This window comes from Malaya genurostris, chromosome 2 (assembly GCF_030247185.1).
Source record: "Malaya genurostris strain Urasoe2022 chromosome 2, Malgen_1.1, whole genome shotgun sequence".
In the NCBI taxonomy this organism is placed as follows: Eukaryota; Metazoa; Arthropoda; class Insecta; order Diptera; family Culicidae; genus Malaya; species Malaya genurostris.
In genome coordinates this window covers 286,501,937-286,519,297 of record NC_080571.1, presented here as the reverse complement: position 1 = coordinate 286,519,297, position 17,361 = coordinate 286,501,937, and the positions used below count along the sequence as shown (strand labels likewise).

Here is a 17,361-nt window from a genome sequence, read left to right as displayed (position 1 = left end):
GTCCTCGAAATTAAAGGTTTCATTGGAAATAGAAGGCAAAAAGGATCTACCTTACTTTTTTTCAAGATGGCCAAATCGATTTTCACGAACTTATAGATTTAAAGGAAAAGTATTATACTATGTTCACACTGTGAGTTAAAACGAGTATAAGACTTTTCCTTTGAATTTATAAGTTAGCGAGTTAACTCTTATTCCATGTTTTACTTTTGCGTTGTTTCATTATCAGAAACATCACATTAATACCATGTTCACACTATGAGTTTAAACAAGTTTTAACTCTGATATCATGTTTAAAGCGAAATAACATGTTTTACTTTTGCGTTATTTCATATTCAGAAACGTCACATTAAAACATGTTTTCCCGAAATAACATGATATAATTGTCAGTAAAGTAACCCTGCTAGCATTTTCTGTCACTTTACAACTATGTCAATTGACAAGCTGTTCAACAACAGCAGTTTTCCATCAAAGTAGCCATGTAATCATAATAAAACAAAACTGGAAACTGGTACCAACGTTGTCAGGTATACCGATTTTTCGGTATTTATACAGATTTTTGCCGTCTAAACCGCAATACAGATATGTACTCCCGAAATACCGATAACTCACGAATCATACAGATAAGTACTGATTTTGGTTTTTAGCTTGAATAGACATGAGAAACGGTATTCGTGGGACCTTTTTTTTGTTCACCTCTTGGTGACATTTTCTATTACTTATGTAGAAGAGACTCTGATACCGATATGGAACAGATAGATTTTTGCGCAGAATACAGATTTTTGGAAAAACGACCTGGCAACGCAGACTAGTACAACCACTTTTGTTTTTGAATTAAAAGATTACTTTTTTTATCATTTGCTGCTCAAAAATATTCGAAACGTTGGCAATAAGCGTGAAACGATAATATCCTTCATAGCTAGGAGAAGTACCTGACTTGTTTCTTATTTTTCGGATGTTTTCAAAATACTGTTTTTCTTTCCTACCTGCGACGTAGGCATTTTTGCAGTTTTTTTATAAACAAACTCAATACCAAGTAATATGTCATTCGTATAACATAGTCTTAATGTGAACAGTGCGGTTTTAACTTTATATTACTATCGTTAAAACATGTTATTTTCTGCAGGTGTGAACATAGTATAAAACATGTTTTCCCTAAATAGGTTTTGCACGAACATTACCTCACAAAATTAACAGAATGAACTTTTTTCTGACAGCCGCCGGTGGTTTGTTTACAGTTTGAAAGTTCATCAGAGGTTCATCATTTGAATTTAAAAATTGCAAGTCACCTCACACTAAACTGATTTATTCAAATTTCGCTCATTGATGCTGGGAACCAGTTTTGTTTTTTGTATTAAGAGATGAGTTTTTTGGTCATTTGTTGTTCGAAAATATTTATTTCACTTAAATGGCCAACGTTTTGAAGCAACAGAGCTTCGAAACATTAGTTTTTTTATCGTGACGTCACAAATGAACAAGAATTCATCATTGACAGTTCAGCGGTACTGTTTACAAACAAGTTTAAACGAAATCGAGGAACACATCTCAAACAATCATCTGTACACTTCACAACTAGCCACTTTTATTTAATAAAACTCTGGAACGAATCGTTAACAAATGTTTTGAAACTCTATTTAGGCGATATACGGACCGTGAACGTTCTCATCCGTTTGTCAACAGACAAATAAACAAAAAGTATGTTTACAAACAGTACCGCTGAATTGTCAAAATGTGTTCATCCGATTGAGGTTAGCAGTGACGGTAAAAAACCTAATCGGCAATTGGCGTGAAACGGTAACATCATCCATAGCTAGGAGCAGTACCTGGCTGTTTCTTATTTCTCGGATTTTGTCAACGTAAAAAGTACCCGCCGTATTCCCCAGATATCGCCCCTTCTGACTTCCACCTATTCCGTTCGATGGCACACGGCCTGGCAGATCAATCCTTCGAAGAGTTGGACAAATGGATTGCTTCATGGATAGCGTCAAAAGAGGACTCTTTTTATCGAGCCGAAAATTGCCGGAGGAAGTTGTCGCTAGCGACGGACAATACTTTAAATAATACATTTGTAAGCACTTTTTCGCAATAAAGCTTTTAGTTAAAAAAAAAAAAATTAGAGGGTTGTATTCAAGACACGACCGAGCACAATAACATTAAAAATGAAACGTTTCTAGGGTCTTCATAATTAATACAAAAATAAAGATGATAATGATGATGACACACTAAACTAAAAACATATTCAATTGACTAATTACAAACTTGCTCTAGTTTAAGCGCTGAGATTGTTAGCGAATGATAAAATTGACAATTAGAATCTTTCTTGATTATTGATTCTATTCAATTTTGATCCCTTTCCACAAATTTTTACACTGTTAAGTTTTTGAATAACGTCCTTTAACTAGAAGTCAATTATGATGAATTCAAAATTACCCGAAAGCTCAATTTTAGATACAAACAACCTAAACATTTAAACCTGAACAAATAAAACTTTTATTTTATGATAATAATTTTCGAGAAACGTACAAACTTATTAATTTTATAAACAGTTAATTGATCCAAGAAAAGATTTTATTTATTTTAACGAAAGATGTTGTACCGGTACACTCAGTAATAGTGTAATTTTATTAATCCTTCTTCAAAATCGTCAATAATCTTCGGAAAATGTCGGTAAATAATATGGCAACAATACGAGGAAGGAAGCATGTGAAACAGTCCGCATAAAATATTTAGTTACTTACATTGATTTTCGCTTTGGCATATTAGGAATATACGGAATGGATACGCAACAAAATTCCGAAATTTTGTTAATATTGTAACTTGATGTTATTAACATATGAATGAACATTGTCATAGTTACAACGCGTGTAGCCATCAGACGTTTATTGTTTTGAAGCAAATAATAATTAAATTTAAACTGGCGGTTAACCAAATTCTACGAGGGTTCCTATTCAAACGATACATGTAAAACCGCAGGTAAACTTACCTTGAGTTTATCTTTGATACTATATGATATTGCATCTAATTGAACTGTATATGTGAGCCTGTGGAACTCATTTATACTACTAAACCGAGGAGGCCGCTTTTAGATAAGTTTCAGAATTTAATTTTGAATCTTTTGAAGCGTTTAATTCCTGGTGAGACAACAACTTGTTCAGTCACATATAATGAAGAAGAAGTATCTATGATTATCATCATAACACAACTTTATACTGAATCCATTTTCGCGCCACCGTTTTGTTCGTATGGGAATGGAGATTTAAGTATGCAAACCGATCCGTTGACAAATTAAAACATTTTCAAGCTTACAATATTGAAGCTTAGGAATCATTTAAATTAGGATAATCCATTAACAAATCATCGAGGTATGCAATTGAAATATTCAAATAACGTCATCTCATAAGTTTAAGTTAAATGTTTCCGAATCGATTGGTTGTTGAATTATATAAATCCATCAACAAATGACTAAGTTATAAGCATTTAAAATTATGACAGAAAAATGTTACGCGATTAGTTATGCATGTTTTAAATTGACACCCAGCCTCGGGAAGCGAAGTGTAAGGCATTTTTAATGGCAAAATCGACCAAAAATTTGCTAAATACAAGGGATATTTCAAAAGAATCGGTAACCACGCTAATTCGGTTCTTCAATAGCTAGATGATATATAAGATACTCAAGCGAACACGGTGTTGCGCAGACAACAGGAAATTTCACCAACACATAATGCAAAAGCGACAATCCAGCGAGCGAACGCATACACAATCCAGTAATCAGTTCACTGGACGAGCTACTTGTTTCATTCACAGTCAAACATCAACTAGGCAAAGAAATATTGTGCAGCCTATATTTATAGATTTCTCTTCATACTACGCATAACGTTGCGGTGTTTTTTATGCATGACGCAAAGCCTCCTATGCCGAACAAGAAGTTGACGTCATTTTGCTCAACGGGGATTGGTGGATGAAAACATAGGTCGATTCTAACCATTTTTTCAATAGTATGCTATTGAAATACTGAAACGACGTCGTCATACATGTTTAAGTTAAAAGTTTCCGAATCGATTGGTTGTTAAATTATAACAATCCATCAACAAATGACCGAGTTATTAACGTTCAAAATTATGACACAAAAAGGTTACGCGACTATTTTTGAAACTTTTAATTGACACCCGGCCCCATATAGTGAAGAGTAAGGCATTTTTAATGCCAAAAATTGCGGAAGCAAAGTTGTGATACTATCGTTAAAACATGTTATTTTCTGAAGGTGTGAACATAGTATTATGGTTTCATACAGAATTCCTGAATTCCTTGTGTGTAATACTTTCAGTTTTGGAACTATAGGGTGTTTTGATTCGTAGTTTTTGCTAGATTACGTTCGAATAAACTTTCCTGTTTATATTTAATGAACGGTTATTTCTAGAACACCACAATAATATTTATGAAGGTTTTTTTTTGGTGACACAGTGGTAATATCTATTTCAAATGTCAATTTAAAAAAGTCATTACTGTTTGAGATAAGCATGTCGAAAAGAATGTTTTCTATTTGTACATTGTCTAAAATTGTTCAACAAAGAAGTGTTGATAAAATTTTGTTTTTTAAATGGAATAACCGCTGAAACAACATTTCGAATGCTGCAGAAGACTTACGGGAACCAAGTTCTATCAAAAACAACAACATTTAAGTGGTACAACATGTTTAAAGAAGTCAGAATGTGCGTTGAAGTTGAAGAGAGTCCCAGTAGACCACATGACCTAACTGGTAACATACGATACGGTAATTGAAAATACTAAAAATTTGTGTCCTGCCTAAATACGATTGGTAAGTGGTGCCGTCCGATGGTCAAAGATCCCCCTCTCCCTCTGCGCACGGACCTGCCAATAAGTGTATAAAAACAATACTGTACAATTTTCCTATTCGTTACTTAATTTTCCGAAATCCGCTCTGCTGTTGAACTCAATTTACTTAAGGAAACCGTAAAGATTCGACGAAACAGTGCACCGTACATGTACACTATGAACGATCGGTCTGAATTAGATTATTGACCATTTTATATAGCTATTTTTCATTAGCGCTGCTTCCACTAATAGCTTCATTTCGTTTTTTTTTCTCTTTCCCACAGGCTGCCATCCTGCAACAAACAGCCGAATACATCTACGCTCTGGAGCAGGAGAAAACGCGTCTACTATCGCAAAACTGTCAGCTGAAGCGATTGCTAGACCAGCAAGATCACAATGGGGCCGTTGCGACGGCCGAACTTCAACAAACCAACACCCAAAATGTTCCTGGAGCTACCACGGTACTGACAGCAGCCTCGGCAGCAGTAGCAACAACGGGACCGGCGACAGTGGTGACCAATGTGGGAGCTGCTCTCCCTACTCCGGTGGCAGCACCACCAGGAACAGGAACACCAGTTCAGGGAGGAGCTGTTCAGGTGGCCACGGTTGCCAAGAAACGCAAAATCGACGCCATCATGACGGTTCAGCCGGTGTCGGATTCGTCCGATGAGGGGCTCGGCTCGATGTCACCGGAACCGGTTAGTCTCATGCAGGTCGTGAACAATGCTACCGGACACGGACAGACCATCGTTACTGCTGCCGTGAATGGACGGGCCTGTGCGACTTTCAACGTGTCGGCTAAAGATTATTTGGACATGAAGCACCAGCTGGAAATCGAACGACGGCAGAAGGCTGTCTTTGAGGAAAGGTTAAAGGCCTTGGAACGACAGATCTATCCGGCCCGAGTACTGTATCAGGATCATCCGGATATGGGCGAAGCGAGGGAAACTTACGAGGAAATCACCGTGTCCACCATCCAAAAACCGATGACGGCGAAAATTGGCAAGGAAATTGAAAACGTCCAGCTGATCGAACTGGACACTGGACTGCTGGGCAAGAAACAACTGATCGTCTGCACGCCGGAGATTATCGAAGAAATTGTTCCGAATCCCATTCCAAAGCCGACGATCGTTCCATTGAAAGAGGACAAAGTGTTCATGAAGCGATCACGTTCCCGATCGCCAACAATCGAAACGGTTGTGACGCTTCCTCCGAAAAAGAACCGCTATCCAACTATCCTAGAGGCAGCCATCAAAGCCGAACCGAAGGTAGAAGTTGAACGAATCGATTCGCCCTCGTCTATTGTCGTCAGTGATGACCATTTGACCCATCTGACGAGCAGTAAGTTGGTAACTTCGCAGCAACAGCAGGCAGCGTCACGCATCAACACCTGTCGTCACAATCTGGAGACGATAGTTGAAGCTATCCGGCACCTTGAGGGAGATGCTTTCGATGCCGTGGTTCCTGGTGGACATCAGCAGCAAAGTCAAACTGTAACTGTCCATCCCCGCCAAGTGCAAGAAGTTCCACTTGCTCTGACGACCTCAAGTAAGCATCAACAGAAGGAACGCGATCAGCGCCAAAGTCAGCTGGAGCCCTATTTGAAGTTCCGTACGGCACCCCCGCTTGGTAGCTGTTCCCCATCAATCAACTCCATTACCTCCTCGCCTGCAGCTGCCACTTCGTCATCCTCAAGCAGTGCGAGCAATGCCAGTGCTTGCAGCAATCCTGCGATCGTTTCCGTTTCGATCACCCCAACAATCAGTTGCAGTTCATCCCCTTCAGTCGTTTCTGCTCAACAGACCGCATCCCAAATTCTTCAGCAGCATCAACAGTGTCGACCGGGTGTGATCGTAGTCAAACAGAACTCATGATCAGCATCCTGCAACAATGCTTCATCCTCTTCAGCAGCAGCAGCAACATCATCATCAGTATCATCATCTTTGTCTGTACCCGTAGTAGCCGTGTCGGGACCGCCGTCGATTCTAATCAATAACGGCAAGCAAGTGAAGATTGTTAACTGTAAAAGCGGTACCCTAAACGGCAGTAGTAACAGCAACAGCATTAACGCTGCTTCTGGAGGAGGTGGTGGTACCTCAAACGTGATCATCAAATACCACCAACATCAACAGCAGAATCAGCCGATGACTGTCGAGGATAAGCAGCAACTAGGCAGATAAGACTCGCGCTCAAAAGCCGCGAGCGAACCATGAAAAAGGAATTATTTTTGTTGATTATTTTTATACACATTTTCTCTCACCTCTCTGCAACCTTTACATCTACAACCCAGTTTTCCTTCGTTACCCAAGAACCCCAGTTCCTGACAGGTTGTCCAATCTTCCGGTATTTTGCGTATACTAAGTTGTGATTTTTATAGCAATCTATATTTTCATATTTCCCCTCTAGTTTATAGAAGACATTTTTTTTCTTAGTTTGTGTTTAGACAAGCAAAAAGAAAGCTAGGATGAGCATAAGGGGCAAACTAAAATTGATAGTTCTATTATCAATAGCCAGAACACACAAACACACCTACACACACACACAACAAAACCTATGATTTAAACAATGAGTGAATGACGAATAGAGAGGATTATCTGTAGCATCTAAGCATCCTTAACCCACTGAGAGTCGTTTCATCTGTATTGTAAATCCTAAAAAGCACATACACACTTCAATGAAACATAACCTAACGAAATAAAAGCAGATTCGATGAAACTTAAAAAAAGCAGCAGTAACATTTGCGGCGTAATTCGATAGGTTACTGATGGTTACACTGTGGACGAATGGGAAGAACTATCCAGGGTGCTGTTGCTTCGTTCCTTGTGCAGATAAATCTACCAACCTGGTCTACCGTTAATGCTCGCGTATTTTTTTTAGTAAGCTTGAGAAATGAAGTCTATCCTTAATATACTTTCAGAAATTGCAATAATAATTAGGGGTTTGTTTCTTCGGTTAGGAGAAGTTATGGGTTCGATTCCCGTCTCTTCGGTGACTTCTTTTCAATCTTTTTTCTCGTAGGATGCAGTCTCAACAAGACTAAGAAACAAATCGAAATTGGAAAGGGTTAACATCGGACATTGTTCCTTTTTCAGGCAACAACAGCAAATCACTTACCAAATAATGGTCCTCTTCGCAAAGTTGTCGACAAACACTAACTCGAATCTTCCCGACATAACTCCAAGTCCAGTCACGATGTAAAACTTTTTACCGGAAAGCTGCTTAAAATCGAGTTTGACGTAGTGGTACAAGAGCCTTACACGTTTTTTTCGCCCCGGAATTTAGCTTCATATCCGGTCGGATGTTTTTTTTTTGGCTTGTACGACTTGTATCTTTCCCTTGGAAGCATGTTCCGCACCGTTTGAAAGTTTGCGTTGCATGTTCTGGTCACATCTTGGACCTAAAGAGCGGGATAGGCTTCAAGACACCCTACACATCTTGCTGTACAGCTGACGCTCCCAGGTTCCGGAATTTTCGCAGGTTCGCTGACTGTAGATTTTTAACACTCGATAAACTGTTGTTTTCGGCGTGTTCGGCACTTAGCACAGCTTAGCATCGAACCACTTAGGATTCTTCAGAGGTTTGAGCGCAATACTTACAACCGGAATTCGCTGGTTGGAGCTCCGTTAGTTGAGGTGTTCGTTAATTGGGTATTCGTTAGTTGGAGCAAGATCCAATTAAAAAGCACTGCTATGCTAAAATCTATTGTCAAAAGTATATTGACGTTAGAACGTCATTATGATAAAGGAGTCAACAAATGTGATTCGGAACTATTATTAAGAAAACAAAACATCTAGCATTTCAAATTAACTTTATTGTTGCAACATATAAATAGTTTATATGACTTTTAAAAGGATTACATGTTGCGTATAACTTCCAATTCCGTATGTTTTGCGATCTGCTCCCGTGTCAACTCACTGCATTCAACATCGCGGATTACGGATTAGTAAGAGCTTAGTCGGCTTGCTTCCTGGCGGTTGATTCATTTCTTAGGTTTGAATAATGGACTCAATAAATTGAAGTGCAATTTTATTCAGTCATTTTTATTGTGCATACTTCGAAATAAATTTAAATTCGAATCATGAACATTTACCAGCTAACTTACAGAAAACAAACGAATAATCTGTGTGTCTCCTGAAAGTATCAACCAGCTGTCAGTCATTCCGATTAACGAACACGATTCACTAGATGGAATGCAAAATATTCCAACTAGCGAATTCCAGCTGTATTTTTTAAAGTTCCATTTGACGTTATTTCTGAACACGATCGACTACTTTGATCAAATTTGCATCAGTCATTCTATACACTCTCATTGAACGTAACTCTAAATTGAGTGACACATCACTCAAATTCATAAAAAGTGCACGTACTCTAAACTTGAGTTACCAACTATCTACACTGAAAATAATTTGCACGCTTGCATCATGTGCAATGCATTTGATCTATCACTGCTTGTAGAACACATGAAATTCATGAAAATATACACTTAACGCATCAAATGAGTGTAAAAACTATTGATATTTAGTGGAAATCATGCTACGTTTATATGAAATGCACATAAAAACGATAAGATATATTGTTACCTCTAGATTCTATATGCGTTTCATGTGAATGTCACGTTGTTTTCCACATAGATTTCCGTGGAAACAGAGTTGACCGATTCAAGTGTTTTGCACATACATTTGTGCTGTACTCATTCCCACTAGAAAATGAAATGTTTAGCACATGCAGTTCGATTCAATAGCAAAACACATCACATCCAAAGGAAAAACACATCAAAGCTGAGTGAAAAATAATTCAATCTCGCATCTTAGTGAATTTGCACATGATATCTTGTAACAAATCGCTTTGGTTATGTATTGAAATGAAAAAGCATTAGAAATTGAAGTGGTGTTTACATATAAATCGATCGTGCATTTTTTTATCAGTGTACTCATTTTTGCGTTAAGGGACGAAATTGTCAAAACTAGAGTAGTTTTTATTCAAAATAAGAAAAAAAAAATTTCGTTCAAAATTTGAGTAAGTTCAACTCAAAATTTGAGTTCCTTGCTCTCAAAATGAAGAAATTTTTCTTCGTTAATTTTCATATACAAAGATATTCTTCTTTCTTTTGAATGCGCAAAATAGTGATTTAAAACCGTTTCCTTCTGAAAGGTTTGAAGTAAAAATTGAATTATTTTGATATTTTGATGCGCTGTTCACTAAGCATAATTGAAACCACAAAACATCTATGATTGACGTTGATTTATGTTTTCAAACCCGGATCTAGAAACGGCAATGGAAAACGACGTATTTTTGCATTCTTCATTTCGATAAGAATATTCCGAGAATGAAAACGTACTGAACTGCAAGAAGTATTTTTTTCACTCAAACGTTTAAAAACTCAACGCTTACTCTAATGTATGAATAAATGCGAGAGAACTCATGGCAACGAGTTTATTTTACTCAAATCCATACTCAAATTTTGACATATTGTTCAAGTTTATGAATTTGAGTAATCGCAACTCAAACCATGAGTTATGTTCAGAGAGCGTGTATATAAGCGTAAACCACTGTCAAAGATGTTAAGGGCATGTTCAGGAGTGTTTCAGTTCTAGATGCATAATTTATGTCAGTTTTAAAATTTAAATCTGAAAATTATAACAAGAAAAATGGCAGCACTAGCAACGTTTTAGAGCAAATTCAACAGCTGGAAATTTTATATAGGCAATCTGGAACAGAACTAGAACTAAAAGGAACGTATACAAAAAATACCAGTTTGAAGTTTGACAGTAGAACTGTTCGAATAAATATGCACATAGAGATACGTTTGCTCCAGTTTCAGTTCTATTTTAGATCTCCCATATAAAACTTCCAGCTGCTGAATTTGCTCTGATAAAGGTCAAATCCATTTGATGTCTAATAAAGGTCAAATTCATTTGAAATGGATTTTTAAAGTTCATCGTATGAACACAAACCTCTCGTGAATGTTTTCTGTAACGCTCAAATTCAAAACAGTTTCGTAAACACGTAGCTCCTGGAACCAAAATTACTCTTCTTCCTTCGGAAGCAATATGTAAATCACGTTCATAATTGAAAGGCAGCGTAAAATTTTCAGTTATTTCACCCCAATGAAGTTTGCAAAATTTCATCCATTTATCTCTTAAGTTTGTGTTGTAAAATGGAGAAAAAAAACGAATATCGGCAAACGTTCCGTCAAAACGATGTATGCAATATTTAGGCTGTGAACCATTTCGTGGTTAATTTTAACTTTTGGTTGAAATCTGACCTTCGAGTGGTCGAAAGCATGGTTATTTTTTGAAAGATCGGTGGTTATTTTTCGCAAAAAATCTTGCAAAGAAAATTCTAATATCGATTCATTAGTCAAAATTATTTCCAGTTCAAAACAAACCCAAATAACTTTCCATTCGTCAAACTTTGAAATGGGCCGCAGTTTCAGTTAAATTTAACTACTCGGCACAAAATAATCACTCAAGTGTCAGATTTTAACCAAAAGTTAAAATTAACCGCGAAATGTTTCACAGCCTTAGTAAAACTCTTCGTTTTAATTTATTATATTTTTATTCTTATACACGCTCTTGGAACATAACTCATGGTTTGAGTTGCGATTACTCAAATTCATAAACTGAAACAATATGTCAAAGTTTGAGTATGGATTTGAGTAAAATAAACTCGTTGCCATGAGTTCTCTCGCATTTATTCATACATTAAAACGTTTTCATTCTCGGAATATTCTTATCGAAATAAAGAATGCAAGAATACGTAGTTTTCCATTGCCGTTTCTAGATCCGGTTTAAAAACATGAATCAACGTCAATCATAGATGATTTGTGGATTCAATTATGCTTAGTGAAAAGCGCAACATAAAGATATCAAAACAATTCAATTTGTACTCCAAACCGTTCAAAAGGAAACGGGTTTGAATCACTACTTTGCGCATTCAAAAGCAAGAAGAACAACTTAGTATATGAAAATTAACGAAGAAAAATTTCTTCATTTTGAGAGCAAGGAACTCAAATTTTGAGTTGAACTTACTCAAATTTTGAACAAAATATTTTTTTCTTATTTTGAGTGAAAATTACTCAAGTTTTGAAAATTTCGTCCCTTAACGCAAAAATGAGTAGATAGTTGGTAGCTCAAGTTTAGAGTACGTGCACTTTTTATGAATTTGAGTGATGTGTCACTCAATTTTGAGTTATGTTCAATGAGAGTGTAGAAAATCAAACCGAATACTGACACGAATTCAAGTTTTTAAGGTTGTGGACCATTCCGCGAATTAGTTTAACTTTTAGTTAAAATTTGACACTCGAGCGGTTATTTGGATGTTGTCAAAAATAACCTTGCTCGAAAGCATGGCTATTTTTGACAGATCGATGGTTATTTTCCGACACTGAAAAAAATCATTCTGTCAAAAAATACACCCCTATGAAAAGTTCCAATACTTTTTCAAACGAAGTAAGTTAGTCTCGAAGTTCTTAGAGCAAATTCAGCAGCTGCAAGATTCATATGGGTGGTCTTAATGTAAATGAAACTGAAACAAACGTATCACCAGCAATCCGTTTTAGTTTTATTTATTCGACCAGTTCTACTGTCAAATTTAAAACTGGTATACATTGCCGTTCTATTGTTTCTATATTTGAAACACAGAAAAAACGCTGCTGGGGCTGCCAGTTTATTTTTTTATAATTTCTAGATTTAAATTTTAAAACTGATATAAATTATGCATCTAGAACTAGAACACTCCTGAATATGCCCTTATTGCGCTCGCTCTATTGCAATTGATAAACCACTTGATATAATTTTTTTTCTGTTCAAAATAAACCCAAACAACTTTCCAGCCATCAAGCTTTGAAATGGGCCGCAGTTTTAGTTAAATTTAACTACTAGATAGGAAATATCAAATTTTAACTAAAAGTTAAAATAGTTCGCCAGATGGTTTACGGCCTAATGTCGAAATCAAAAAGTCATTTGATGTTCATTAAATTAGCTTGGTTTTTAGAGCAAATAATAAAAACATCGTGCAGTGGCCGGGGCTCCAGTATCTTAATTCAGCAGACTAAAAAAAATATGACGGCTAAGGACCATTATTTCTAGTACTTCTGAATGCCTATATCTGGAAATAAGCAGATATTTGTGAGTAACATATATATGAATGAGAGATAGTTTCAAGAAATTTCAATACCTTTTCGAGAAATATAAACATCTTTTTCCTTCATTTAATTTATATGTTTTCCTCGAACATTAGAGACATTAGATGACAAGTGTCTTGCCGAGTTTCAGTAAAAGCTAACACACTGTTCGGATTCTCGGCAAACGAATTTGCTGATCTCGGTATATTTGTTGTTATGTCAAACTACGGTAATAAAGCGCTTTACCGAGATATCAGAATATTACTTTGACGAATTTCGGAAAAGAGCATGTGGGCTACTGAAAAATCAGTAAAATTTCGTGTTGCCGATGTAGTTCGGCATTTCATTTTGCCAAGCTCGAGAATCTGTTTTAAGGGTGTAGTTCCATCAAACAAACTCTTTTCGCCGTACTGTGTTGGGTTCGCACTCAGTAAAGGGGGTGTGAGCAATACCGATATAAGAACTCGAATTTCAATTCAATTACGCTGAAATTAGATTCGATACTGGCTTCAAACAAATGGTTTGACAGCTCTTTTTATGGACACTGGATAAGGTTTGGCCGGCCTCCTATCACGACGCCATCTTGATGAGATGACAGTTGTTTTGGAAATAACTCGCCTACTTTTCACAAAACCCATGCTGATTTACGACTGTTACTCGGGTTACTATATTCTGTATTCTGTCTTTTTGGCTTTGACGATTTTAAGAACCATCTGGGGTTCAATGATAAAAAAGGGAAGGGAACGGAGCAACCAGGATATAAAAAAATGTATAATAAAACAGAATCAATGTAACCGTCTGTGACCTATCGAATTTTCACAATATGTAAGAGAATCCTAACATCCCAATTTGGAGTAACGAATAGTTGTGCGGTTCTGGAACGATCGCTGATCGATTCACATCCTCCTCGTTTTCTGTAGTATGTAGTAAAGCTAACAAAAAAAAAACGTCTCTTTGAACATCTTAGCCAATCGTTGTAGCAATTCAAGGACTTAAATATGAACTAAATTAACTGGTTGATCCGTCGAAAAAGGAACACCTTTAAAAAAGGAGAACCCTCGGTGGATCAGCTGCAAACTTTAAACAAAATATATAAGCAAAAAAAGCCGTACCCCCGGATCGCGTCGCGTGACCCGGCGGTACACTCGAATCAAATTCGGCCGTGCAGATATACGATCATGATTTTAGACAAAGTAAAACAAAGCAACAAAAAAAAACAGTTGACGATTTTTCGTTTTCTCTAGGGTAATTATTAGCTTCGGTTTAGAGCTTTCTATTAGTGGAAATTAGTTCGTTCATTTCCGGTGTTTTCTGAAGTTGATCGGCGATCATTGGGAAAAAAATAAATAAAGAAAACAGCGAACATGTTTTGTTTGACGGAACGGTTTAGTTTGATAAGTTATTCATTTACACACGTACACATACACACACACAGACACAAAAAAAACACACACACATTTACAATTAAGCGGTAGCGATAGGGTACGTACACAAATAATTAAACGATGATCGAATGTCATATTGATGGCGAACGAAGGGCGGTTTGATTAGTCGAAATAACTCCGACTGAGTAAATCAATTGTATGATTTAAATGCATTTAAAACAGTGGAAGTGTGACCGCGCATTAGGCGAAAGCAGAATCGCGTGAAGCGTGTTAGAGTAGAACAGTTAAGATAATGATATATTTAAGTATTTAAAGAAGCATTAATATAAAAAAAAGTGGATAAAACTAAATATATTCTACAATATAGCCTCGAATCTCTTTTTTTGATAAAACATAATAATTAATACTATTATTATTACTATTATTATAAGATGAAGAAGAAAAAACCACGTTTGCAAGTTTAGAATTCAGGAGAAAAAAAAAACAATAGAAAGGCAGAAGAGTTGATTTCTCTAATAATCGAACTGCACTATTGTACACGTTGGTTATAACAAACAAATCTATTGTAAAGTGATACAATAGATACGACATTCTTTCTCTCTCAAACATATTCTTATACACAAACACACAGACACATCCCCACATGCGGAGGAACGGAAGCCATCAAACGGAGCATGATAAAACAACTAGAACAGTATAGTCGAAGCTAAGGATAGGTTTTCCGTGTCCCCAAAACCCCAATGGATAGCAAACACTGTGAGAAAAAAAAACGATAAGAAAGTCTACAACGTGGTGTGATTGTAGCAAGACGCTTGTGAACCGTGCTTGTCATGTTCACAATGGAGTTAAATATTGTTAGTAACGAGGAAAACCCGATATCGTAATATTAATAATAATAATAATGTTATCAAGTATTATGGTTTATATTGTGAAGATAAAAAAAAGAAACGAAAAGAACAACACTCTCACACATAAGAATAAAAGAAAAAAAACAAGAAATAACGAGTTGACAATGATTGTCGATGCGTTCGCGAAGCATTTGTCTGAAGGAAGCAAGTGCTCTACTGTCGAATGAATTTTCGAACACAGTTCAAAAAATGCATTCAACCTTGGAAACGGATCAGCAAAAGTAGTAACTTGTGTACAAATAGGATAGAGCGATCGATCCGTGAACCCGAAGGTTGCATATTTTTTCGAATATTGAAAAGTTTTTTGAATCGTGTATATTACCTTTTTTGAACCTAGGGCGATAGGGGATGATTATTCAGCAGAAAATTATCTTTGATTACATAATAATATGATATTGCATTTGAAGTCAGAAATAACCGACAAGCGTTGAAAGCTCATAAGCGATAAGAAGAAAGAGAAGAATGAAGAAGAAGAAAAACCTACTATGGGCTAACCGAAATCTAGAAAGTAACGTGAATACTGCCCATTAAATGCCTGAAATCTATTTGTCCTGAGCCAGTTTTACCGAGCAAATGTTGTGAGCTGTTCAAATTTTGCAACTCGACAGCGAGAGCAACACGGGTGATGATGATTATGACGAAACATACACACGTAACACGTAATAAGTTCAATACCAACTAACTAAAGATATGTCAAACTAAAATTAAATTCAAAATTGTCTGTAATCTGAGAAAGAATGAAAAACAAAATTGTTTGGAAAAGTGTATCCTACAGTACGTCCCTTTCGCGTTGATCGAACCTCTGGTTGTCGCCACCATAAAATAGACTAAAACACTTGACAGCAGTATATTCAAACAATGCAAACAAAACGAAAAATAAATAAATCCAAAATTTAGTTCCAAATTGTTTCAAAATTAACGGAAAAGAGAGAAAATATCTTAGGAATAAGTAATATTTAAAGCTATATGTTGTTAATTTCCTTCAAAGAAAGAAAAAACGATTCAAGTTGGGAAACGAAAACCGAAGAGCAAGAGTATAAACAAAACGGATAGCAACAAAGCTTAAAATTAAAATTTAATTTCTGTGAAATTGTGCGAAATATTATTTCTTTTTATTTAAAAAGCCCAACCTCAACGTTTTCGGCGTCCGATATCTACTTAAAAAAAACGAAGCAAACTACGCATGAAGTAAATATTAAACAAAACTATCTCTTTCCAACATTTGGTAACTGATATAATAATGTAAATTTCCGCTTATTCCTGAATGAAAAGAACAAAAAAAAACGTTTCGGCTCTAAAAGTTAATTTTTGGTTTGACATACCGCAATAGAATAAGGAGTCATAAGAAGCTTGGAAAAAAAATATGAAGATAAAAACAACTACAACTATTAAATCTAAGAGTACCAACATTTACCTACGCATACAGAATATAAAAAAAAAACAAACACAGTGAAATAGGCAAGTAAAACAAGAATGGAATGAATTTGTCACTTATACTTACATTTACACACTGACGGAATGAATGAAATAATTAAGGTGGGAGTCGAGAGTCCGATGCGCGTGGTTCCGTTGTGATATGCGAAGCAGTAACACCCCTAGTAGGTAGATCGGACAGTGGGCCCCAAATTTTGCGAAACATACAAACAGACTGATAATGTTTCCGCTTTGAATCCAAAACAAACAATAAAAATCAAGACCGAACGATCAGAGATCACATTGGAGCTGTTGAAACCGAACCCTGATTCCGAGGGGTCCAGTGTCAAACGTAACTGGTAATAATACCAATTTCGATCTCAGTGGTCAGTGTTCCACGGTTCCCTTATTCTCGCGGTCGGCTTCCGGGTAGATACCGTAACCATACACACTCCGATCCGAAACCCCCTTCCCACCCCTCAATGAATTTAACCGAATCCTGTGGATCCTTCTTAGTCATCCCACTCCCCTAGGAAGACCTCCCCGTCCCTAGAATTGTAGTAGTTTCGTAGGAAGTAGGAAGCGCGTTTTGAAGTTTAAGTACAAACGGAATGTTTTGATGGTAGAAATAATAGATTTAGCAACAACAACAACAACCACTAAAGTATATACTAAGTTCAAGGCACACTTGAGAGCCGAA

The 17,361-nt window shown here is 36.5% G+C and overlaps 1 protein-coding gene across 1 annotated transcript in view; it reads left to right on the top strand.

Annotated features, from left to right (window-relative positions):
• LOC131430434 (uncharacterized) overlaps positions 1–16,693 on the top strand; it is a 389,228-nt gene extending 372,535 nt beyond the window's left edge. The window contains exon 3 of the mRNA XM_058595434.1: positions 5,115–16,693. Within this exon, the coding sequence (XP_058451417.1) occupies positions 5,115–6,704 (1,590 nt within the window). The 3' untranslated portion in view covers positions 6,705–16,693. The remainder of the gene's footprint in view (positions 1–5,114) is intronic.
• The last annotated feature ends 668 nt before the right edge of the window (positions 16,694–17,361 follow it).